Source organism: Bos indicus, chromosome 19 (assembly GCF_029378745.1).
Source record: "Bos indicus isolate NIAB-ARS_2022 breed Sahiwal x Tharparkar chromosome 19, NIAB-ARS_B.indTharparkar_mat_pri_1.0, whole genome shotgun sequence".
In the NCBI taxonomy this organism is placed as follows: Eukaryota; Metazoa; Chordata; class Mammalia; order Artiodactyla; family Bovidae; genus Bos; species Bos indicus.
The window spans coordinates 43,582,375-43,609,000 of NC_091778.1; the positions used below are offsets into that span (position 1 = coordinate 43,582,375).

The following is a 26,626-nucleotide window of genomic DNA, read 5'->3' on the forward strand; positions in this document are numbered from 1 at the left end:
TTGCCAACAAAGGTCTGTCCAGTCAAAGCTATGGTTTTTTCCAGTAGTCATGTACGGATGTGCGAGTTGGACCATAAAGAAAGCTGAGCACCAAAGAACTGATGCTTTTGAATTGTGGTGATGGAGAAGACTCTTGAGAGTTCCTTGGACTGCAAGGAGATCCAACCAGTCAATCCTAAAGGAAATCAGTCCTGAATATTCACTGGAAGCTGAAACCCCAATCCTTTGGCCACCTGATGCGAAGAACTGACTCATCGGAAAAGACCCTGATGCTGGGAAAGATGGAAGGCAGTAGGAGAAGGGGACGACAGAGGATGAAATGGTTGGATGGCATCACCGACTCCACAGACATGAGTTTTAGCAATTTCCAGGAGTTGGTGATGGACATGAAAGCCTGGCATGCTGCAGCCAATGGGGTTGCAAAGATTCAGACACAAATGAGTGACTGACTGAACACTTTGCTTTACATCAGAAACTAACACAACATTGTAAATCAACTATACTTCAATAAAATTTTTTTTAAAATACAGTAAGATGTACACTAGTTATTAACATAACTGAAAATGTTAAAAATGCTTTTTTATTTAGATAACATCCTTCAGGAATGACATATGGCAGGAGATGCCAGAGTTACACAAGGAGTGAGATTTGGGTCAGGCAGGGAGGGAGAGGAGAGCAGGAGTGGCAATCCTATCCAGGAGGATCATCAGGACAAATGGAGGCAGACTTCTTTTTTCAACTTTTATTTGTTTGTGCCGGGTCTTAGTTGCAGCATGTGGGATCTAGTTCTCTGACCAGGGATCAAACCCAGGCCCCCTACAGTGGGAGCATGGAGTCTTAGCTGCTGGACTACCAGGGAAGTCCCCAAGATATTTAAAAAATTTTTCAAATTTTCCTTGTCTTTTGATTCTCACTTACTCAAATTCTCTCATATATGTATAAATGTTTATATATATACATTTCTATACATATACTTATTTATTAAGAAGTCTAGTCAGTTGGTGAATAGTTATCTTCTTGTTTTAATTGACTGTTTCTCCCAAATCCTCTCTTGGATCAATCAAATCCAATAGAGGATTTGATCAAATTGATTTGATCAAATCAAATCAATCAAATCCTCTCTTCGAGCTCCTTAGGTAGATATTTTTAAAAAGAGCTTCAAACACAGGGTTTATAGCACAAGCATGGCAGAATTTCTGCTAAAAATCTCATCCCTGCAGCAAAAATATTGTTCTCTAAAGAACCCTGTTGAAAATGCCAAGTCAGACTCTTCGCGTTAGAGCCACATTAGAGAAAGAGATACTTTTATGTCCCAAATAACAAGTATAACCTTTCATCAGGTTCTTTGGACTAATTTATACTGGAAATATGCACCACACAGAACTCTGTCTATTGACATGTTTTGAAAATGATCAAGCCAGCTGCACACAAGTGGTATCCAGACAGTACTGAGGTGATACATCCGCAGAATCACACTCACTCCTTTACACACAGCATCTCATTCTTCCTGAGACTTGGGATGAGTCATAGAGCCAGAATTTGGAAAAGACATGAAATGTCACCCTCAGTCACTGGAGGGACGATGACAGGAAGCAACTTCTAACTGAAAGTGACTTCCTGATAAAGTACACAACCACTGGAAGAAACTGGGGAGCCCCAAACTCCAGGCATGGTTTTACCCAGGATTCAAAATAACGTTCACAGAGTACTGACTCTGCGACAAGCACTTGGTGGATGAATCTTCCAAACACCACTCTGGAGTATTACTCTCCCTGTGTTGCAGACACTCATGGGAAGACACTTATGGGAAGACACTCATGGGAAGACTCAGAGAGGTCAAGTGAAATTTCCTGTGGTCAGAGTGAGGAAATGGTGGGGCCTGAGTTGAAACCCTGGCCATTCTTCCAGCGCCTGCTCATTCTACTTTCCACATGCTCTCCATTCTGCTTCCTAAGGAACACAGCATTTTTTTCTAAGCCTTTTGGTGCAGATAGACTGACAGGGACTCAGGACACCAGTGTCAAGGTCTTGAGACCTTCAGGCCCAAGGAACGCACTCACAGGCTCTGCAAAAGCGTTGTCCCAGAGAACGGTGGCCGTCGCATTGTTATCCTGGCTGCCGTGAACAATCACCACCACTGGGAGAGACAGGGTCTGAAAGAGACACAGGGGAGGGCTGAGAGTCCCCGGCCACATGCTCTGCCCTTCTCTCCTTTTGTTCCCATCACAACACGTGCATCCTCTCTCCAAGTTTCAGTAAATGTCACCCTCAAACACAGAATAGGAACGGCTCCAGGAACAAGACGTCACATTTACGCAGTCTTAGAAATTTAAGGTATTTTAGCAGAGATATTTCTGCATGACATTTTGAGATTTAGATATTTCTTAGATATTTCTGAAGTATGGAGTAAGTTTCTCGAAGTTAGAGAACAGATAGAAAAGAGAAAGAAGATGGAGACTTCCTGGAAAAAAATAGCAAGAAAGTGATGTCTAAAATTTAACACTAAGTGTGCTCAAATCCGTCCTGAGTGATGTTTCCCTGGGTTCACCTCTACCTGTAATTCTAGCTATTCCATTTCATTATTATTTGCTCCTGTCTTAAAAGAATCTAAGAGACAGAGCCCTAAGGATGAGGTCTCCTCACTTTCTATTCATCAGTAATCACAAGCAGGTGCCCCTGACACTAATGCAACGTGAATGAACTTCCAAAATAAAAATTAAAAGATACTCTGAGGTCAAAATTCTTTTGGGATATAAAGTACACACACACACACACACACACACACACACACACACACACACACACACACACACCTTGACTTGAAACACCAGCTCATTTCCGCCAACACTGAACTGTGATTCAAACAGGATGGTAAATTTTTCTTCTGTCACCGACTCTGCTCCACGCCGGTCAGATCTCTTAATTCGTTTCAGGGACTGCCAAGGAGAAAGACGAGAGGATGAAGCCCTCAAGCGACTAGAGGGAAAGCCCACTCTTCCTCTTCCCCCATCCTCACCATGTTCCGGAAGTGGGCGCTCAGGGTGCCTGTGGCCTGGTGGTACTCCATTACACAGCAGTTGTTCAGGATCTCCCCACTGTAATCACTGCAAGCGAGAAACAGACTCAACTCTACGCCCAGACAGGGCCTCAGCACACACGAGGTAGCAAATATATTGGGGGTGGGAGGAAATAAAGGAGACTGTCAAAAACTTGAGTCATTTAAGAGGAAATAAGGGTTCCGCAGCATAAATGATATAAGAAGTAAACATACACAAAACACATAAGAAGTTTCCTTAGACATATGCCTACTATATCAGAGTTTCTTTACACAAGAACACCCTTATTCCTTCTCTGAGAGCTAGGAGAGGCCAGAGAGCTAGTGGCACTCCTACATAGGAAGGGCCAGGCCTAGACTTGCCAGGAGGTGGGATCCCTTTCCCTCTGTTTCCAGGGCAGCGTACTTGCGGGTGTTCTCGTTCTTGAGCAGTGACTTGGCCTGCTGCTCGCTGATGATGGTGGCCTTCACCTGGGGGGGGTTCATGTGCACGTTCAGCTTCCCGCCCACCAGCAGGCGCACGGTGGCCGCGAACTTGGTCTGGGTCTTCAGGACCTGAGGGGGCTGCTTCTCGATGATGAAGGTGCTGCGGAGACACAAGGGACAGGAGACACTTCAGGGGACAGGACTCTGGCCCCACCTTCCACGTGGGGAGGCTGCCTTGCACCAGGCTGAGCAGGTGAAGGGAGGGTTTGCGGACAGTCCACCCTCCCTGGGGCCACTGTGAGTCAGGGGAGCTGGCGGGAAGGGAGGCAGTGAAAGGAACTCAGCAGCTGAAAGGAGTTGCAGGAGACAAATGCCCGTGTAGTGTCCACGAGAAATACTGGGTGAGGTCGACAGCAAGAGGCCATAGCAACAGAGAATGGAGAGGGATGGGAGGAGGGTGTGAGGCAGAAACTGAAGGATTTAAGCCAGAGCTCCCCATCTGCAAAGACCCTGCTGCCCCCCACCCAGGGCAACCAGATGGGAGCGGGGCATGGCCAGGAGTCACCTGGTCACCAGGGCTGAGATGATGTCAGTGATGGTGGCGTTGACCTCAGCCAGCATCTCCTCCACGGGGCCGGGGATGGGCAGCTGCTGGCAGAGGTGCTCGGCTCTGCGGATCTGCTGCCGGTTCTGCCAGATGATCTCCGCCAACTTCTCACACCTGAATCCGAGCCCCAGGGCCCAAGGGAAGGACACGGGCTTCACCCCCGTCCTCCAGGCCAGAAGCTGGCAGGCGCCCAGGCGGGCACAAGGCCCACACCCAGCTCCACCCCCAGGAAGGCCTGGTGCCCGAGCCACCTCGCCTGTGCACTGGGCACAGCAGAGATGCCCTGCCTTCCAAAAAAACCAGAGAAACACCCAGGAGGAGCGACACTGACTGGGGTCCAACCAGCCTGAGTGCCACTTTGCCACCTGGCCCCACCCCAGCATCCTCCCAGGGGAGGGGGCACAGAAAGGGACACCAGCGTCAGCATCAAACACACCACTGGTGGGATAAGACCCGTGCCCAGACAGAGGGAGCCAGCTGCTCATGTAGACGTGGGCGCAAACAGCAGCTGGCAGCACCACTCTGCTGCCTGCCCCTCCCCGCCCCCCACCCCTGGTACCAGGACTGTAGCACATCCAGGCTGCCCTCGGGGGGCCCTCCGTTCCCCGCCAGCTGCTGCCGCCGCTTCCACTGGATCAGCTCGTCATCCAGGATGATGGTCTGCTGCTTCCGCAGCAGCTGCAGGGTCTTCTGGTGCTTCTCGGCCAGCTCCTGAGGGTCGGGGGGTGGCTCAGCCGGCCCTTCTGGGCTCTCAGAACAGCCCTGCAGGGCCTCCTCCTCCCAGACCGACTCTCCCCCTCAGGCCCCATGGGGAAGAAGGCCGGGGCCTCCTGCTCTGCTGGGTCCCGCTCTCCTCCTGGCTCTCTGCCTCCCTCAGGGTCCCCAGGACAGCTCAGGGTGTCACTGCCCCTGCGGGAGGGGAGGGACGCTGAGCCCACTCACCACGCGGTACTGCTGCAGCGTCTGGGCCTCGCGCTGCAGCCAGGCCTCCAGGGACACCTGCTTCTGCTGGAGGGCCGTCTCCCGGCTCAGTCGCTCCTGGGGGTTCAGCTGGGCCAGCTGGGCAAACTGAGCTGGAGGAGGGGACAGGACACCACGACCATGACCTCCCCGGTCCAGCCGGGAGCCCATCTGTTCTGGAGGCAAGACCCTCGAGGGGACATGTCTGACCAGCGGCCAGTCAGGTTCCACAGCAACGGGGCCCGTAGATGAGAAGACTCTGGCCCCTGTGGCCCGACCCTGAGCTCCTCTCAGGGAGTGGGGAGATGGAAGCCTGGGGGACAGCTGAGGAGAAGCCTGCCCTGGCCAACCCCCTACTTAGCCTGCCTCACCCAATGCGTGGTCTGGCTTGGAGCCACCATGTCTGGTCTGAAGTGAACCCCGCCATTCACCAGGTGGTGAACTTGGGCAAGTCACCCCACTCTCCTGTGCCTCAGTTTTCCCATCTGTAAAAGGGGAGCATCATGAGGCATCTACTTCAGCGGCTGCTGCTAAGTGATGAGACAGAAAATGCTCAGGAAGCTGCCCGGCACCATTGGCCCCCGAGGGAAGTCAGTTATGGTTAATGGGTTACATGAGGGGATGAAAGGCAGATGGAGCAGCTCTCAGCCCCAACCTCACGGGCACAGCCTCGTGAGAAGCCTCTGGTCCGTGGGCTTTGTCCTGACTACCAGGCTTGGCAGCCTCTCCTCAGGGAAGGGGGTTTTCTTCAGGTAGTGAAGGTCCCTAACATGCTTAACCAGGTTGGTCACTGTGAGCTCAGCTAACCAACCGGAAATGAGACACAGAGAGAGTCGGGGCCACTGGGGACACAAAAGCAGTGAGATTCTCTCAGGAGAGAGAGGCAATTTCTCTCCACACCAGCTCTCAGGCCGCTCATCAATGGCAGGAATATGTAACCAGGCCTCACTGACTCCCTCTGCAAACAACCTGTGATGAAATACTTAAGACACAGGAAGTAGAGAGGATGATACAAGAAACACCTGTGTATCAAGAAGCCGCTTAAGAAATCAGGCACTTCCATGGTGAAGCACCCGTACCCCTCCCCTGCTGGCAACCCCATCCCTCCCTCCACAGGTAACCACTGTCCCCAGTGCTGGCATCCTACCCTCGCCAATGGCCTTTCTGAACATCCCAGGGACCTCACTGGGGCTGAGTCTAGAAGACGTGAGCGTCAGTCAGCAAGTCTTGGTCAAGCTCCTTGCAGGCCTCTGAGGGCCATGTCACATGGCCAAGACCCGGTCCTATGGACACACAGGGCTGGGACAGACTAAAGCAACTCTATTCAAGAGAACTTAGAAATATGGCTCCATTCTGACTGCAGGGGACTGAGCAGGCAAGGAATGGAGCAGAACAATCTGGACAGCCACTCGGAATCCTGCCACCCACAGGGAGACAGTGATAATCCCAACACCGGGACCTGGCTTCCTTATGCAAGTGACCCACTTAAGTCTCTCCTGGCAAATTGCAGAAGCTTCTGGGAAGGACGCCAGGAGACGTGAGGCAATTGTCTGCTCCACTGGAGGGAGCTGAGACTGCCCTCACACAAACAGATCAGTCATCTGTGTTTCTGATGGGTGCACCTGATAAATGAGACTGAACTGACATTGCATGATGGGGACAAACCCAACCTCACAAGTAGCAAACAGAAAACCCAAGAAGCGGATCATCCATTCTGTCAGCCAGTCAATGGCCTTGGGTAGAAATAAGAGCCTGAATCTCCTGTTTCCTAATTTAGGAGGGGGTCAGCCTGGTATGAATGCAGATGGGAAGAAGACATGCCAGAGTTATCCTCCGTCATTCACTCAACACCAGCTCTGACTTGGGCTGTGCTGGCCTCAGAGTTCCTTGAACTACAAGGAGATCCAACCAGTCAATCCTAAAGGAAATCAATCCTGAATATTCATTGCAAGGACTGATGCTGAAGCTGAAGCTCCAACACTCTGGCCATCTGATGCGAAAAGCCAACTCATTGGAAAAGACCCTGATGCTGGGAAAGATTGAGGGCAGGAGGAGAAGAGGACGAGAGAGGATGAGATGGTTGGATGGCATCACCAACTCGATGGACATGAGTTTGAGCAAGCTCTGGGAGACGGTGATGGACAGCGAAGCCTGGCGTGCTGCAGTCCATGAAGTCCCAAAGGGTTGGACAAAACTTAGTGACTGTACTACAACAACAAACAACAAAGACAACAAATCTTAGGGTACAGAGATAAAAGACTGTCCCTTCTCAACAAATTTATATTCTTCCGCAGAAAACAGAAAGAATAAGTGGTATTAATACAGTTCTAAAATGGAGCCCACAGGCATGGTAGTAGAGAAGGACATGTGGTTTCATGGCTGGCTGGCTGAGCCAAAGCGTCTCTGAGGTTTTGAGCAGGGCACGTAACCAGGGAGAGGAAACTACAGGGCCACTTCATTTTATCCTGGTGCAATATATTGTACTTCACAGATACTGTGTTCTTTTTTTTAATATAAATTGAATGCTTGCAGCAACCTTGTGGCAAGCAAGTCTACTGATGCTGTTTATTCCAACAGCATTGGCTCATTTCTTGTCTCTGTGTCACATTTTGGTAATCCTTGCACTATTTCAGAGTTTTTCATTATTAATATATTTGCTACGGTGATCTGTGACCAGTGATCTTTGATGTTACTACTACAATTCACTGAAGGTTGGGCTCATTAGCATTTTTAAAATTGAGGCACGTACAATTTTTTTTAGACAATACTATTGCACACTTACTGGACTACAGTGTAGTATAAACATAACATATATGCGCTGGGAAACCAAAAAATTCATGTGAATTACTTTACTGCAATACTTTATTGTAGTGGTCTGGAACCAAACCCTTGGCATCTCCCAAGCACCCCTGTATTAAAGTCACACTGCCAAACTCTGAAGGGTCAATAGGGGGTGCTGGTGGGGCTCCACACCTTCCAGACTGATTCTGACCAAGGCACCAGCAGGATTTACCCCAGGTAGGGGCTCCTCTGTCTACAGGGCTAACTGAGATGCACTAGTTGCTCTGCCCCAGGACGGCCTGTCTGAATAACCGAACAAAACGATACTAAAAGGTTGTAGAACACAGCTCTCTGTCCCTAATACTCTCCCTGTTCAGAAAGTTTACCATTTCAATAAAGCACCACTTTGAAAATGCCTGCCACGTACAAAGTGCCATCTGATACTGTTTCCTTAGTCTGTATGCCCCTTCCCACAAGAGGAAATGCCTTTCCTCACAGACCAGCAGCAACTTGGGTGTGGGGGGCCAGAGTGAGACCCCACCTTCTCTCCCAGGACCAGTGCCTCTATTTGTCCCTTCCAAGGCCTCAACCTCCAGCGCTGCCTTCAACGCAAAGGATTCTCTGCTACCCCAGAGAGAGGAAAACACCTCTAAATGGAGAACTGGTCCTGTTCTAAACCAACCAGCTTCTTGCCAGTCCTCACTCTGGTCCTCCGGACACGCACCACCCTCCCACACCAGGCTCACCCTGGATCCTCAGGCTCTCCTGATACTGGATGATAAAGTACTCTTGAGTCTGCTGCAGCTTCTTCAGCTCATTCTCTGTGTCTTGTGTGACCAGTCGCAGCTCCTCAAATGTCTGGTTGATTTGAAGGTGTTTCTGGGACATGGCATCGGCGAGACTTCCAGCCGGAGAAGTACCCTGGAGACAGAGCAGAGAGACAGTGCGGGTGGCAGTGAGCCGGGCAGAGAGGATGGGAGGAAGCCTCAGGCCTTAGTCCCAAAGGGCGATGCTCGCACTATAACAGGGCCGAGACGCCAAAAGCTAAATTTTGAGTCAGAGAACTGAAAATGTTATTTGTGAGAGTTGGGCAGAGTGAGAAGAAGAAGAGCAACCGGAGACCTGGTGGACTATAGCATCTTCATAAAGTGTTGCAGAAAGGCTCTGACCTACATGCAGGAGACATCTGAGTTCTCTTTGGAGACCAGAACTCAATGTGTCTCAGGAGTTTTCCTACTAATAATGATGACCCCTCATTTCAGAGTCATTCACTGGACGCCAACTGTGCCAGGTGCTGGGGGCACAGCGGGGGACACGGCTGTGTGAACACATGTCATCTGTGTCCTCCCTCAAGACCTCGTGACTGCGCCAAGAGTGTGAACTGCTCAGGGGCGGCGTTCTGGAGACCCCAAGTGAAGTCACGGGCAAGGCATCAACAAGCGCTGTGTGGATTGAGTCATCGACCTGGCCTGGGTGGATCTATTCCTTCAACACCAGGTTGAGGCGGGCCGAGAAGGGGCTGTTCTTAAGCAATCTCATCTGAATATAAGCATGTGTGTGTGTGAGTCGCTCAGCTGTGTCCAGCTCTTTGTGACCACATGGACTGTAGCCTGCCAGGCTCCTTGGTCCATGGAATTCTCCAGACAAGAACTCTGGAGTAGGTAGCCATTCCCTTCTCCAGGGGATCTTCCTGACCCAGGGATCCAACCTAGGTTTCTCGCACTGTGGGAAGATTCTTTACCAACAGAACCACCAGGGATCCTTGAATATAAGCGTGCCTCTCCTCAAACACTATTCAATTGGGGTTAAATTATTTTGCACTTGTTCACATTGTTTTGTGGTTGCGATCTCATCAAGGTTACAAGCCAGTCAAGATCAGAGATCAGTTTTCTATTTCCTTTGTGCTCTTAGGACAAGGCTCTGTTTATAGAGACACCAACAGATGCACCCTGAGAGATCCTGACAAAGCTGGGCCCAGGAAGAGCTGAGCCAGAAAGGACTTCCCAAGCCCACAGGGCACTCACATTGTTGGCTTCTCGGACCAGCCTCTGTTCATTGTACAAAATATGGCGGATGCAGCGCACCAGCTCCATGGGGCAGCGGTCATATGTGTTCTGAAAGAATCCAAGAGCAAACATCACTTTGTTCTGCTTCATGCTATGGGGCAGAACCTCACCTCAGAGCAGAGGGCCAGAGCTCAGGATGGAGGAGACGTTTCGTAACACAACCATGAGAACTGCTGCTCTTCCAGTGTGAATGGGGACAAGAAAAGCATGTTGTGGGAAACTCAATTACAAGAGGAAGGTAAAATTATTTTACTTCTTACATCTTAAACTGCTTAAAGTAAGGGAACCATGCTTGGGAATAGAATACATTTTTAAAAGGCCATATCAGAGGAGAAACCGGACACCACCTTGATTGAGCGACCAAAATTACTGCCACCGAGGAGGACAAGGTGGACGCAGTACACCTCTGGATGTGATAGTCTGAGGAGGACACAACATCACTTATTTCCAATTCTGATCAGGGGTGTGTACCCTGGATCTAATCGTGAGGAAAAGTCATACAAACCCCAAATAAGGCACATTTTACCTTTAAAAAACAGAGGAGCTGAATTACTTTTAAAATGTCAATGCAATGAAAGACAAAGGGAGACTGACAAATGGTTCCTTAAAGAGACATGACAACTATAGGCAATAAGCGATCTTGAACACGATCTTGGACTGGAGGGGGAGAAAAATGTCCCAAAAGATGTTAGTAAGTCAGCTGGTAACTGTACTGTAACTACGTAACAGAAGGTTCATATGCTTAGAAAGTAGACACTGGAGCACTTGAGGGACAAAGGGGCATGAGGCACACAACTTTCGAGTGATGAAAAACTGTGCACGTCTGTGTGCACATCTGTGCATGTGCGCGCATTTGTGCAAGTGTGTGCGCGCCTGCGTGTGTGTCTGTACATGCATGTGCGCAGAGGGAGAATGTCGTATAGCAAATGTTAATAATGGTGAGTCTGAGCATATGTTCTCAGTATCAATCTTGTAACTGTCTATAAATTTGAAATGGTTTTCAAATAAAACGTTTAAAAATGGCAGCTACAATCACAAAACCAAACAATAAGAACTTTACACATGTCACATGTGGCTTGGCAACCTTGGGTGAAAGGAGAGAGAGAAACCTCTGGATGAAGGAAGAGCCCCTGCAGGGAAGAGTGTGGCCTGGGGCTCACATGGAGCGTGGCCACGAACTCACGCCCACCTGGAGCTGTGTGGCGTAGTGCCCCAGCTTGATCTTCAGTAGGAACCCGTCTTCCCCCACTTGGTGCTCTGCCTTCTTCTGCAACTCCTGCACCAGGCCCTCCAGGAGCTGGGTGGCCTTAATGTTCTCCTGTGGATTATCAAGATCTATTGAGTCCCTAGGGGAAAGAAATTACATACATATGTATACATACATGCACACAGCCTGTATAAATGCAGCCTCAATGCACCACACCTTTTCTGGGGCTCAAGTGATTTATTTATAATGCTCACTGCAAATTTTAGGCAACAGTCCAATTCAAACTGACTAGATATCTACATAAGTCTATTTCCAATCCACTAGTTACCTTAGTGGAAGGTATAGTATATTTTCTCTTTTTTCTTTGCAGTGGACTGCCCGTTCTCCTACTGACTCGCTCTGGTGCTTATGCTATTCGCTTCTAGGAATGAAGGGAAAAGGAAAGTGCTTTGTGTGCTCTGAAGGAAATAAGGACTCTGATAATTTCCTATTTATAGTTATCCCTTTAAGGGTGGAAGGGGGCACAGGGTCAAGAATGTTCTGTGTGTTTTTGCCAGCCTCAACTTGTGTGTGTTGCTAATTTCACATGGGGTATTTCTTAAGTAAAGACAGGTGAGTTAACGGAGTTACTTCTAAGAAGCCCTGGAAATATGATATTAAGACAGATGAAGCCTGCAAGTATTCACACAAGGCAGGCATTTGTATCACTAGCTGCAGATTTCGGACATGTAGGCAGTGCTGACTCCTGCAATGAACCAGAAAAATCACTTTACAGGCTTCGTAGTATTTCAGAGCCACTTAACTGGTAGCAGGGCTTGGGTGGTCTCCCTCCCTCCCTTCCTCCTCCTCTCTCTTCCTTCCCCCACTCTTCCCCCTCTCCCCATCTCTGATTCTCTTTCTTTTTTTAAACAACTTAAGCAACAATTGCTATTGGGCAGTACTAAATTACTTAACTCTGCTTGCTGAAGAAACCTAACAGCTGTCAGATTGAAATAACATTCATTACTGCTGGTGGGTCTGCAGCCAAACAAGAGATCTGGTGATAGCTAGGCAGCTCTGTCATCTCTACACAGCCCTGAAGTTAGGCAGAAACTAATTTCTAACAGGGACACAGACAGCTACACCAAAGCACTGGTAGCATTACTTCATCAAACAATATGCTCAAATCTGCCCTCTTGAGAAAGCAGTAGAGAAAGCCAAATTTTAAATATGTGTTGCTATGTACCAAATATGTCTAAATAAAAGCCTTGAAGGAATGGAAGCAGCCCTGCACCTCTGTTCTGAATGGCAATAATGCTCCTCGTCTGAGGAATCCACTCTTCAAAAGAATATTTTGGAGTATAGTTGCTTTAGAATGGTGTGTTTGTTTCTATCGTACAGCAAAGTGAATCAGCTGTATGTATACATATATCCCCTCTTTTTTGGATTTCTTTACCATTGAGGTCACCACAGATCACTGAGTAGTGAATCTACTCTTGAGAAGAGCCAATCTCTAAGCAAAACTCACGGAAATCAAGTACTACCAGTTCTCGTACTTTAAAACTTAATTCTCTTCCGTATATGTATAGATATACATATATATACAGACACACACACACACACACACATAAACTTTCTTAGCTTAAACATGAAGAACTGAAGATGTTTTACTTAAAATCTTTATATTCTTAAACCCATAACCGAATAAAATTCCAGTTTTCCTTGACATCAACATAAGTCTTTTAACGTTCGTTTGGTAAGAAGACTACATGGGAAATCTACTAAATGAAATTTTAGATCAACAGAAACTTCCTACTAATGTTTTCCTGAACTCTCCAAATCTTTAACAGAAAATGAAAATGAAATGGAAAAGCACCAGATGAGGTGCAGTTGACATGCTCACATTTAGTACCTTTTTTCCTCACTTAATTGCATGAGGCTGAGATTTTTTTAATTGCCTAGAAAATTGCCTTCCTTTGGTGTGCTCCAGCTTTGGAACAGAAGTCTGCTACTAACACAAGATCGCAATGACTCTGAGGCAACATTACTGATGGGTATACAGCTCGCCTCAAATAGCAGCTAAAGGCTGGTTTCTCCTGTTCTCCTGACCAGGATGATGGAGGCCTGAAGTATCTGATGAACATGACAGATCAGCTCGAGACTGGTAACTGGCATGTGCCCAGGCCCTGCTCAGAGCAGCAGCCTGCGGCCTGGCGTGCAATAATGTTGTTGATTATAAGGCTTTGTCGACAGTCTACTGCAATGTACTAATTTTGAAATAATTTAAAAACAATTTTCCCCCGGATATATAAACAGTAATTTGAGAAATCAGTAAAATAAACATGGTTGTTAAATCTGCCACTAAGAGTAATTACTGTTAACATTTTGGTGTATCGTCTTTTAGTCTCTCTCTCTATATATAAAAATTACATATAAATTTGAAAACACCAAAGTCATCATTGTTAAACTTGTTAATAATATACTTTATTAAATCTTATGCATATGCATACCTTATCTGACCTGTTAAATATAAACTCTGTGGACAAGGGCTTCAATGTTTTCATATGAACTCCACTAACTACAACACTGCTAGGTACTCAGTTTTGTTGACTTTTCAAAAAAATTTATTTTTAATTTGAGGATAATTACTTTACAATATTGTGATGGTTTCTGTCATACATAAATATGAATCAGCCATAAGTATACACATGTCCCCTCCCTCTTAAACCTCCCTCCTACCTCCCTCCCCATCTCTCCCCCTCTAGGATGTCACCAGCTTTGGGTTCCCTGAGTCATACAACAAATTCCCACTGGTTATCTGTTTTACATATGGTAATGTATATGTTTCAATGCTATTCTCTGAAATCATCCCACCCTCTCCTTCCCCTGTGTCCAAAAGTCTATCCTTTGTGTCTCTAGAGAAGCTGTGGTTATAGGTACACAATAGACTATTACTCGGCTATAAAAAGGAACACATTTGAGTCAGTTCTAATAAGGTGGATGAACCCAGAGCCTATTATACACAGTGAAGTAAGCCAGAAAGAGAAAGACAGATACCATATGTTAACGTGGATATATGGAATCTAGAAAGATGGTACTGATGTGTTAGTACCATAGTACCCAGTAGTACCATAGTACACAGTACCATAGATGGTACCTATGTGCTAATTGTTTTTTATGAACAGCAATATTATAATGCTTTTATCCAGAATTTATTATTAAAGGAAACAAACCCTATTTAAAAAAAAAATCCCAGTAGTTATTCCATCTTCTTAAAATTTAAGATAGAATACCTTTTCATGGGTCACATGATTTTCTTTACAAATGTACAACTTTTAGAGTCTTCGTTATGTTATCTTTCTGATAAAACTTCAATATGCTTGTGCCTCACAAAATATGACAGAAAAACCTCTGTTCACTTACCAAGCTTGGCTTTCAATCCACTGGGATAAGTAATGGCGCACCTCAATGGGGAAATGCTGACCATACAGTGCTTGCATCTGATGAAGGGCATCTCCTTGGAGCTGCTGGGCTTGTATCCACACAGCCATGGTTTACAATCTGTTAAACAAACAGTGGTTTGCGTTGGTTTTTTTCCCCCTTTTAAATCCACTAGAGTAAATACTCAATTATAAAGGCTGGCAATAAATGCATTTAAGCCCTTTTTGATAGACTGAAGATTGGTATTCTTAAACCAAATTTTAGCTTCAAAATGCTTTCAAAATGTAGACATTCAGTGTGGCCATGGAAAGGTGTACAACTGGGTCTATGAAGCTCTGACTACAAAATGTACAGAAGTCCTAAGGAAAAATACAAATTCAGCATTAAGGAAAGAACCGCCTATAGTTTTGATATCACAGACATATTCTTTCTTTTACATGTGTTGCAAACTTGAAGTAACAGTAAGCAGCATTTCAACAGTAATGATAAATAAGTAGCACAGGGATTTTGTTAAACAATCACTTATTTAAATTTTGTATTTTTACTTTTAAAAGGTGCAATAAACACATTGCCATTTTGAAAAAGACCCAAAGAAAAGTGGTAATATCTAATGCATGGATTGAACCCTACGTATTATCACTATTTACCTAAACAGTAATTATTTGTACATCAAAGGAACAGACTGCTTTGGAAAATAACCCCAAGGTTCACCTTCTGAGTTACCGCTAAGGAATTTATGAAGCAATGTTCTGTTAAAATTAAAGCACTTAAAAATCTTTCGGACATTGAAAACAATGTATTCCAGCTAAGAGTTAGAAACAAAACCCATTATATTCCAACAGTGGGTAGATTTTTAAAACACTCACTTGATTTCAGAAAAATAGTTTTATAAAACTACCACGATACCTTTTCAGACTCACCTAAGAATTTTTAATTCATTTGGCAGAAGATCTTCGGGATGAAACCAGCGTGTGGCAGCAGCGCTACTTTCCCGTGCGCAGGGGCCTCCCTGGCACTCCAGTGGCTAAGACTGCACTTCCACTGCAGGAAGCGCCTGAGTTGGATCACTGAGCCGGGAACTAAAATCCCACATGCCGAGTGGCCAAAAAAAAAGTTGTACTTTCATGGACACAAAGGGGACTAAAACTGAATCTTGCTCTAACACTATGATCCACAGTGGGGAGTTTGAAACAAGGCAGGGATATCTTGAATCCCTTCCAGAACTACCTGACGACTGATTTGTACAATTCTCCTATTAACTTGTGCTACAGTCAGGGTCTGGTGAATTAGAACTTTGGTTTTGTTGAATAGCAGAGACCACACAAGTGTGTCATGAAACAAAAATCCCTTCTCTGTTAGTTGTAGTTGTCCGATCGCATAACACAGAGCTATTTATGGGACAAGTTAGTTAGCCAACAATGAGGTGTGGGGTGGCTGCCAGTTACCTATTTTAGATTTGTGCTATGCTATAGAACATTTGCGCAGTGTACAACTTTAATTAGGGCTTCTGAGCATTAAGGCTGGGATCCCTGTGAGATCACCCAAGACATCAAATTCCAGCCATGAAATTTGATGAAATTTTTCAAATTCTCATTACAAAGAGAAAGACTTGGATAAAACAGTTCTCTCCAGAAGGAATCCCGTAGCAAAATCAAACATCTGGAAGACATTTCATTGTACAATATAATTTCTAATCAAATGATTCATCATACCCCAAGATTTTGGAAAATTAGAACAGATACCAAGGCATATTTTTTGGACAAAAGGTAAAGGGATGGATGTCATGGTTGAAGGTGCTTAGGCAAGAATGATACAGGAATAAAGAAAATAATTCAGTACTATTAATCTCTCTTAGTGGTAAGGAACTGGAAAGAAGCAGGACCTCATCATAGCTCTCTTAATGAATATGTGGATAATGCCAACAGATACAAAAATGATCTTGCATCCTGCGTTCATTAACTGAATTGACCCTAGAGACAAAATAAGGAAAACTGTGGGAAAATGTTTATCTTCAAAAATACTCCTCAGTCTACCCAAATAAAATAGCAGTCTGCTAACTCTCTATCCTCTCAGTTCACTTTCTTTTTCTTGGTATCATTTATCACTTCCTGATGCTTTTGAACTGTGGTGTTGGAGAAGACTCTTTGAGAGTCCCTTGGACTGCAAGGAGATCCAACCAGTCCATTCTAAAGGAGATCAGTCCTGGGTGTTCTTTGGAAGGAATGATGCTGAAGCTGAAAACTCCAGTACTTTGGCCACCTCATGCGAAGAGTTGACTCATTGGAAAAGACTCTGATGCTGGGAGGGGTTGGGGGCAGGAGGAGAAGGGGACGACAGAGGATGAGATGGCTGGATGGCATCACAGACTCGGACATGAGTTTGAGTGAACTCTGGGAGTTGGTGATAGACAGGGAGGCCTGGCATGCTGCGATTCATGGGGTCGCAAAGAGTCAGACATGATTGAGTGACTGAACTGAACTGAACTGACATTTATTACATATTTGTTTAATGACTTCCCACTAGGGAGAAAGCACCATGAACACAGTGACTTTGTTTTCTCTTATGCTCTTTCTCTTGGGCCTAGAATTGTGCCTGGCAAATAAGCATTGAGAAAATTTTTTGTTGTTACATAAATAAATGTATATACAGAATTTGGTTAAATCTATCAGCTCTTTCCAAAGTCATTATGGAACGAGATATCAGTATGAAATACCAAGTCAAGAAAATGAAACATATTTTATACTTTGCGTGAGTCTATATTAATAATGGTCTGCTGCTGCTGGTGCTAAGTCACTTCAGTCATGTCTGACTCTGTGCGACCCCATAGACGGCAGCCCACCAGGCTCCCCCGTCCCTGGGATTCTCCAGGCAAGAACACTGGAGTGGGTTATCTGTCCCTTAACCACATATGGCACAGTTTGTAATTTTCTCTTTTAGATTTTATTAATTTTTGTCTGTTTTCCCCACTGAATAAGAACAGTAAGTGAGTGAGTACCCACTATGGTGACATGCCATGTAAGTAAAAAGTAGTAAGCATTTGTTCAGTAAATAAATACATACCAAATATTTGGTAAATATGTCACAAGTTCTGCTGCCTGAGCATAATTCCAGGAGTCTATTACTGTTTTAAGAAAGAAATACTATGCTGATATGCCACATAGGCAGGAATATTATATAAATGTCACACCATTTTGTTAAGCTTTGTACTAGTTCTTGGTTTTTATACAAGAGTACAATGCTGAGCTCTTAGAAGTTTTCAGAATATTTTTTACGGTTCTAAATATGAACATGCCACAACAGTTCCTTTCTAAAATGCCATCTGAAGGATAACAGCTGATAAGCATAAGGTGGTAACCTCTTTATTTTGATAAATACAATATACGTTAATTTCACTACCAAAAAAATGCTTTGATAGAGCTGGAAAGTACATTTTGCCTACCACTGGCCAAAAATGTAAAATAAAAACACTAAGCAGTACAAATCATCTTTATTTTATTTTTAAACTAAGTTATTTACACATGGAATATGAGATGACCTACTGAGATTATCATGTAACAATTTAAAATATGCAGTTTAGAAAAAAAAATGACTTCCCCCTACCAACTGTATTAATAAAACCTAGACTCTAAGTGGTGCTTTTCTTCATGCACATCAAAACTTCATACATGTCCTACACACATTATTAGGCTAAGCCTACACCCGGCGTCAGCTGACTCCCTGTCCTTTCTGACTAGTGCTCATGCAGCCACAGAACGCTACCCCACACGCTCAGTATAGTGTGTGTGTGTATCACACACAGTGATGCCACCCCACACGCTCAGTATAGTGTGTGTGTATCACACATAGTGACGCCACCCCACACACAGAAACTGCATGTCTGTCCTCGATACACGCTCTCTTCTGCTTATTTACGGGCAGCTCCTTCAATGCGTGATGTTCTGACAAGGGAAGTGGTTTGTATCTCTGGTAAATCATCAGCTCTGAAGACTGGGAAATGGATATACAATCTTATTTTTAGCCAAAGATGAGAACTATTTGAACTCTGCGAGTTGCATTCTTATTGCTCATAAGCATTCCAAACAACCCCAAACCACCTTGGATATAGAATCCTGTGCTTTCTGAAAGCATAAAGTATCTACGTGGACCCCATATATCTGGATATATCTTAGGAGTCCCAAAGACAGCAGACCCACAGGCACTTGAAAAAAAGGGTTTCAAAGTCTAATAGCTCATAATGTTATAGACTTAATGAAAACTGAAGCAAAGACTGTCTGTTTACATAAATTAAACGATATGAGTGGGTGGGATTTAAGGATAATTTTGTCCCAGTAAGAAATATCTTTTTATGAGATGCTTTCCCTTTGAGAAGTAAAACAAAGCTTTGAGGAAAAAAAAACACTCTCTCTGAAGACTTCTAAAATATTGTGGCTAAAGTCATGCTATAGCCAACTGTAGGGGAAGAGAAGCAGATGGCAGGACCACAGAAAGTTCCCCAAGCATACCTGCCACTTGCAAGAATGAATTCTAGCTTGGGATGAGAGTGGGAGTTTCAAATGAGCACAGGGGGGAATTCCCTGGTGGTCCAGTGGCTGGGAGCCCGTGCTCCCAATGCAGGGGGCCCGGGTTCCACCCCTGGTCAGGGAACTAGATTCCACACGCCACAACTGAGGCTCCTGCACGCCACAGTGGAGACTGAGGATCTTGTGGGCTGCAACCGAGACTCGGCCTAGTCAAATAAATACATATTTTTAAAAACGTGTACAGGGATTTGGTCTGCCGGATTCACGTGTATAATTCAAGTATTCTGTAAGTCTTCTCCACCCCATCACAACCACTGCTCCATTCCGTTCCAGGGCCAAACTCTCTACAATGGAGTTCAAGTTCTAGAGATAATGGCAAGCTCACCTAAACAAAGTTCTACAAAAGATTTAATAACCTCTTAAACCTCTCTGGGCCTCAGTTTCCTTACTTGTAAAATAATGTCTCTCGGGGGTTGTTGTAAAAATGAGTTAACATGGGCAAAAGCTTAAAACAGTGCCTGGCTCATAGCAAATGCTCAATCTTATTCTGACTTTGCAACCTTAAACTGACAAAACGGTGTCCTTCTACCCACCTCCAATTTTAACTCACTTCAAATAAGTACCTTCTGAAAGTCAATCCTCCCACAAAGAGCTCTTGCTGTCTTTCTCCTTAACCAATATCCTGCCCATAAATTTTACCCCCCTGTTAAAAGCCCATCTCTTAATCAATTTCACTGGCACCAGGACTTTCATGGATGAGAACTGATGGAGGCTGATGGAAAGGCACTGGGAGGACTGTTCCCTCACCTCTGAACAAAGGAATTAAGAATTGTGAAGGGCAGTGCAGTGAGAGCAAGGCTGTCATAAGTACACTAGACTCCGAAAAGGAATATCCATTCAGATGTGTTTGCTTGGCAGCCGGAGCAAAGCTTTCTCCTATTCCTTCCAAAGAAGGACTCCTACTAATTAAAAGTGTGAATTATCAGCAACAAATATCTTGATTCCGCTGATAAATAAACGTGAGAAATAAGAATGAAAACTGAATTAAAATAACATTTTATTAGTGTTGTTATCCACCATCCAGATTTATCATTTAATGTCATTTACTGAACACTTGCTGCATTGTTTTACAGCAATGAGGGCTTTTATGAGTCTACTCATACAACCCTCACAAAAACCCTAGGAGGTAGCCCTATTATTGTTCCTACTTTATAGATGAAGAAATTGAGGTTTAGCAAATTAAACAATATTGTAAAATGGTGTAATAACTTTGGAAAACCATCTGGAGGTTCTTCAAAAGGTTAAATACGGAGTTACTATATGACCCAGCAGTTTTACTCCTAGGTATATGCCTAAGAGAAATGAAAACATATGTCTACAAAAACTTGCACACAAATGTTCATAGCAGCATTATACATAATAGCCAAAAGGCAGAAACAATCCAAATGTCCATCAGTACATGAGTGGACAATAAGGATATGAATGGTGAAATAAAGCAGATAAAATGGAATATTATTCAACAGTAAAAAGGCATGAAGTACTGAAACATGCTATAATATGGATAAACCTTGAAAACATGATGCTAAGTAAAAGAAGCCAGATATAAAGGGCCACATATTGTGCATTCCATTTAAAGAAAATGTCAGAAATAAGCAAACCCATAGAAACAAAGCAGACAGGTGGTTGCCAAGGGCTAGGGGGATGGGCAGTGGCTTTAATGGGTATGGGTTTCTTTTGCGGGTAAAATACTTGCCCCATGTCCCACTCTGCTGAGGAGTACCGTCTGGGCGGGGGCTGGGCAGCCTGGCCCCAGCCTGTACTCTACCTCTGCACCATGCTGACTGTCCCAGGACTTGTGGTCGCAGTCTGTCATATTGTGTTTTGGATTTTTCTGCATGTTTGTTATATTTCATAACTTAAAGGAAGAAAATGAGTAAGAAATTAGAATCAGAAACCTAATATTGCAGGGCTCTGATCTGTGCAAAGGCTTGGGCTACTTGGCAGATGAAACAGAAGATGTATAAACACTGCTTCTGATCTGAAAAAGAATGTGATCTGGCAAGGAGTTAGGATTCAAAACTGTTAATCATATCAGCACCACTTAATGACTGAGGGACTTTGGATGGAATATAAACAGCAAGTTCTCTGTTGTTTTTTCCTGCTTTACTGTCAAAACATATATTCAGTGGCAGTGATTACCTAGTAGTAGGAACTTGGAGGGACAGAAAACTATGAAATTGTGGCAATGAAGGATTAAGACTTTGTTCATACTAAAATTGGCCTAACATCAAGTAAGAAGGTTAGTGTAAAACTATCCCATCTAGAAGCAGGTCAACACTGGAGCCATCTGCTCTTTAAAAAAATTTTTTTCTAAACACTACTTTATAAGTCATCGGAAAGGCAATTCTCTAATAAAATCAGATTATTAAACAGATGGGAAGAGAACAGAACGAATAAAAGTATTTGGCTCACAAAGAAACAAACAAGGAAAAATTTGCCAGGCAATACAGAGATGATAAAATTCTGGGAAGACAATCAGTCTTAAATCTTTACGTCACAGTGAAATCACAACATATTACTTTGGGGAGAGAGGAGGAGGTGGGGGGAGAAGGGCTCCCTTGTGTCACACTGGCCCACAGCTTGAATGGGTGCGTGTTATCATTATTTCTGTGTTGCAATCTATTAAGCAACTTGGACAGCCCACTTGGGAAGAAGCTACATCAATAATATTTTTCAGGTAACTAAAAACATTTACTATAGCCCCCAAACAATGACCGTCTGCATTACAGAAAAGTCAGAAATGATCTGAGGCTGCTATGTAGCCCTATGTCAGCCTCAGAATTTCAAATGTAGGCTTTTAAATTTATTTATTTAAAAAAATATTTATTTATTTGGCTGCACTGTGTCTTCGTTGTGGCATGTGGAATCTAGCTCCCTGACCAGGGATCGAACCCAGGCCCCATGCACTGGGAGCAGAGAGGTTTTAAATACTGCACCACCAGGGAAGTCCCTCGAATGAGGGTTTATATCTGTACCCATTTTATATTGTTAACCGAGACCAACTCATCTTAGACCGTCTTTTGAAAAGGTCAAATCCTTTAGTTCAGGACATACAAATTCCTCAGCTACTTCAATATACTGAGTTTCTGTACCATTGAGATGAATTATAATCCGTTCCCTTCTGTTCTGAAGTTTTAAAAGTCAGCTTATTAATAAATCTACACGTTCCTAATATTTTCTGCATTAAAGTTCACAGACTCCCTCTTACCACTGAAAATTACCACTTGGGGACTACCTTGGTGGCCCAGTGGCTAAGACTCCGCACCCTCAATGGAGCGGGCCCAGGTTCAACCCCTGGTCAGGGAATCAGATCCCACATACTGCAACTAAGAGTTTGAATGCCACAACTAAAAAGCTTCTGCATACCACAACTAAAAATCCCGCATGCCACAACTAAGACATGGTGCAGCCAAATAAGAGAAAAAATAAAATAAAAAATTTTCCACTTAGCAAAATTTGCTTTGAAGAACACTCAGCATGAGGTCAACTCCTAAGGGCAATAGTTAGACAGTAGGATACACAACAGTGAGAAATTAAGAAGTAATCTAAATGTCCCAAATAAGAGACTGGTTATTAAACTATATTAATCTGATGGAATACTGTGCAACAATTTAAGTGAAATATAAAGGCTATGTTAAAATATAAGGCTGTAGACACATTTTCTAGAAGTAAAGGATACTAAATGAAAAGTGTACACATGTTTGCCAGAGGACACATACCAGGGGAAGGTCAGAGAGAACTATAAACAGCTGTTACATTTAGGTGAAGAAGTTTTGGTACAATTTTTTGTAACTTTTTTTATTTATTAAATTTTGTTCAAAATGTAAAACCTGAAATATAAGTTTAATAATTATGGGCAATTGGCACTGCTCCCTATCCCAGAGGAATTAAATATAAAGGGATGTGCAAAAGACATAGGTAGAAATACTTCCCATCATGACAGTTCCAGGTTATGGCAGTTTCTTACAAGTAAAGTAGTCTTGAGATTTAAGGAGGGCATGAGATATTTATACATTAAAAAAAAAAGGAAATACAATTAATTCTATTACTTTCAATATATAGCAACAGTGTGTTTTCAAGCAATAGCTCAAGACTATTAGTAGATAAGATTAATTTGTAATTTTAACATCTATTTTATTTAAATCCTTTAAAATACCTTGCACTCAACTGCTCATACTATTCTTTTAATAAACCCTAGAAGAAACAAAAGTGTGTTTATGTGGGGAGTATATAAAAAAGGATTAACAAAATTTTGGTAGGTTTTGAACTTATTTAACTTATATGCAGAGTACATCATGAAAAATGCTGGACTGGATGAAGCACAAACTGGAATCAAGATTGCCAGGAGAAATATGAATAACCTCAGATATGCAGATGACACCACACTTACGGCAGAAAGCTAAGAACTAAAGAGCCTCTTGATGAAAGTGAAAGAGGAGAGTGAAAAAGTTGGCTTAAAACTCAACATTCAGAAAACTAAGATCATGGCATCCAGTCCCATCACTTCATGGCAAATAGATGGAGAAACAGTGGAAACAGTGACAGACTTTATTTCTTTGGGCTCCAAAATCACTGCAGATGGTGACTGCAGCCATGAAATTAAAAGACACTTGTTCCTTGGAAGAAAAGTTATGATCAACCTAGACAGCATATTAAAAACCAGAGACATTACTTTGCCAATGAAGGTCCATCAGGTCAAAGCTATGGTTTTCCCAGTAGTCATGTATGGATGTGAGGGACTATAAAGAAAGCTGAGCACCAAAGAATTGATGCTTTTGAACTGTGGTGTTAGAGAAGACTCTTGAAAGTCCCTTGGACTGCATGGAGATTCAATCAGTCAACCCTAAAGGAAACCAATCCTGAATATTCATTGGAAGGACTATGCTGAAGCTGAAACTCCAATACTTTGACCATCTGATGTGAAAAACTGACTCATTGCAAAAGACCCTGATGCTGGGAAAGATTGAAGGCAGGAGAAGAAAGGGACAACAGAGAATGAGATGGTTAGATGGTATCACCGACTCAATGGACATGAGTTTGAGTACACTCCGGGAGTTGGTGATGGACAGGGAGGCCTGACGTGCTGCAGTCCATGGGGTCACAAAGAGTCGGATAGAACTGAGCAACTGAACTGAACTGATGAATCTATGGAAATTCATTATACACTATATTTTGTGAGTGTTTGAAAATCTTCATACCAAATTGTTTAGAATACCAAAATAAAAAAAAGTAAACTAGAACTTAGACCAGGTTGAAGATTATTGATCTCAGAAGGAGTAGAGCTAGAATGTAAAAAGTTTTCTTGTGACTTGTGAGAAAAAAAAAAGCAAAGAAAAAAGAGGGTATGTGAGAAAGTCCTATTTCAAGGTAAGAAATAATACATACTCAGATTCATGTTTAGCTCTTATTCATCTTTGACATGACTAAGCAATGGTCACTGCAAACTTGTGCCAACAGTAAATGGAATGAAATACACAGAAAACCACTGTCAGCAGTGCAAGAATTCCTTTTTAAAAACTCTATTTCCCTTACCCCTGGCAACATACCTGGATACAACTGCCCTAGGTGAAGGCCCTTGACAGTTTCAGGGTAACAATTCAAGGCCTCCGGAAGCAAACAGTTACCTGATCAGCTTCCAGAAAGCCTTAGCCACCAGTTCCTAACTTTACTCCTAGTCAAAGGCCAACAGAGCTGGGGGAAATCGTCCTCTTTTGTTGATATCAACTTAGTTTGTGCCAGAACCTATACCTAAAGCCAAAACAAGGTTTGCACTCCCTTTTGGATTCTTCCCTATCTCTGGAAGGTTGAACAGATGAGGCCAGCTTCCAAGAACAGGAAAGAAGCACTGCAGGACCACCGTGCTAAGGAGAGACCAGCCGTCAGTCTCATGAGGTTACTCTCTGCACCTTTTTTGTACACCGACACTGATGCTCACTCAACAGTCTTTACTATTAACAGTAAATCTTGGAAAGAGACCAATAATACATTGGGAAAGCATGCCTATAAAGTGAACTCAAATTAAATGCAGAAGAATATGGTATCCTGCCCCCTTTTCAGGTAGCTATGTTCTCTGCACTCACCAATAATTATAATCAACTTCATTTCTGTACTTGACGATAAATCCTTTCAGAAAACAAAATTTTAAAAATGAACCTAAATATGTTTGGGTTAAAATGATGGAAGACTAAAATCTTTTAAGAAAGAGATGTTTCATCAGCTAGTTCCTTTGCCTGCTTATGCTAAGCTGCTTTGGTTGTGTCCGACTCTGTGCAGTCCTGTGGTCCACAGCCCACTGGGCTCCTCTGTCCTTGGAATCCTCCAGGCAAGAATACTGGAGTGGGTTGCTGTGCCCTCCTCCAGGGGTCTTCCCAACCCAGTGATTGAACCCAAGTCTCTTACTTTTACCTGCACTGGCAAACAGGTTCTTTACCACTAATGCCACCTGGAAAGCCCTTGGCCTGCTCACTGGATGATATGCCAATTTGGAAGCCCAACTGAAGCTTCCTGAAGAAAATGCAAATGTGTGGGGTATAATACTCAGTGTGTCTAAGTAAAACAACTCCTGCAGAAAAAGTGGATCCAACAGTGGGCAGCAGATATGGTAAGAAGTTAATTCTAATTCTGAGATGAAATTACATTTATTATTATTTTTGAATTTTTTTTTCAACTTTTCATTTTACATTGGAGTCTAACCCTTGGACTACAAGGAGATCCAACCAGTCCATTCTGAAGGAGATCAGCCCTGGGATTTCTTTGGAAGGAATGATGCTAAAGCTGAAACTCCAGTACGCTGGCCACCTCATGCGAAGAGTTGACTCACTGGAAAAGACTCTGATGCTGGGAGGGATTGGGGGCAAGAGGAGAAGGGGACGATAGAAGATGAGATGGCTGGATGGCATCACTGACTCGATGGACATGAGTCTGAGTGAACTCCAGGAGTTGGTGATGGACAGGGACGTCTGGCGTGCTGCGATTCATGGGGTTGCAAAGAGTCGGACACGACTGAGCAACTGATCTGAACTGAACTGATAGTCAATTAACAGTGTTGTGATACTTTCAGGTGGACAGTAAAAGGACTCAGCCATACATACACATGTATCCCATTTTCTCCCAAACTCCCCTCCCATCCAGGCTGTCACAAAACATTGAGCAGAGTTCCATGTGCTATACAGTAGGTCCTTGCTGGTTATCCATTTTAAATGTAGCAGTTTGTATATGGAAATGACATTAAACTAAGAGCTCATGTTTTGAAAAATAAAAATGGCCTCTCAGGAAAAAACAGGTGATCCAGTATAAGAAATAATACTAATACCAAGACATTCAACATTAAGATGAATTAAAACTGAACACAAAGCAAGTGTCCATAGCCTAAACACTGGGACTTGGCAATAAAATACAATTATCTTTGCTAAAACAAACTACTTTTTCTGGAAACAGATACTCTCTATCTACTGGCATGTCTACACACAGCTCAGCTCCCTGAACCTGAGTACTTGCTCCTACAACACACACAGCTGCACCGAG

General features: G+C 43.7%; 1 protein-coding gene across 6 annotated transcripts in view; it reads right to left on the bottom strand.

The window, feature by feature from the left end:
* The window catches only part of STAT5B (signal transducer and activator of transcription 5B), a 68,110-nt gene that overhangs the window by 14,277 nt on the left and 27,207 nt on the right, over window positions 1-26,626 (bottom strand). For 4 of the 6 annotated variants that reach the window (XR_011562090.1, XM_019981198.2, XM_070773505.1 and 1 more), the window contains exons 2-12: window positions 14,505-14,642; window positions 11,085-11,241; window positions 9,854-9,943; window positions 8,576-8,750; window positions 5,031-5,161; window positions 4,648-4,799; window positions 4,047-4,202; window positions 3,462-3,641; window positions 3,017-3,104; window positions 2,814-2,936; window positions 2,061-2,153 (exon numbers count right to left, since the gene is read on the bottom strand). Coding sequence is in view for 5 of the 6 variants with exons in the window: in XM_019981198.2 (XP_019836757.1) it covers window positions 2,061-2,153; window positions 2,814-2,936; window positions 3,017-3,104; window positions 3,462-3,641; window positions 4,047-4,202; window positions 4,648-4,799; window positions 5,031-5,161; window positions 8,576-8,750; window positions 9,854-9,943; window positions 11,085-11,241; window positions 14,505-14,632 (1,473 nt within the window). In the remaining variant the exon portion in view is untranslated. Of the gene's footprint in view, window positions 1-2,060; window positions 2,154-2,813; window positions 2,937-3,016; window positions 3,105-3,461; window positions 3,642-4,046; window positions 4,203-4,647; window positions 4,800-5,030; window positions 5,162-8,575; window positions 8,751-9,853; window positions 9,944-11,084; window positions 11,242-14,504; window positions 14,643-15,442; window positions 26,601-26,626 lie in introns of those variants that run through there. The other 2 variants (XM_019981200.2, XM_019981201.2) reach the window with 2 other exon arrangements.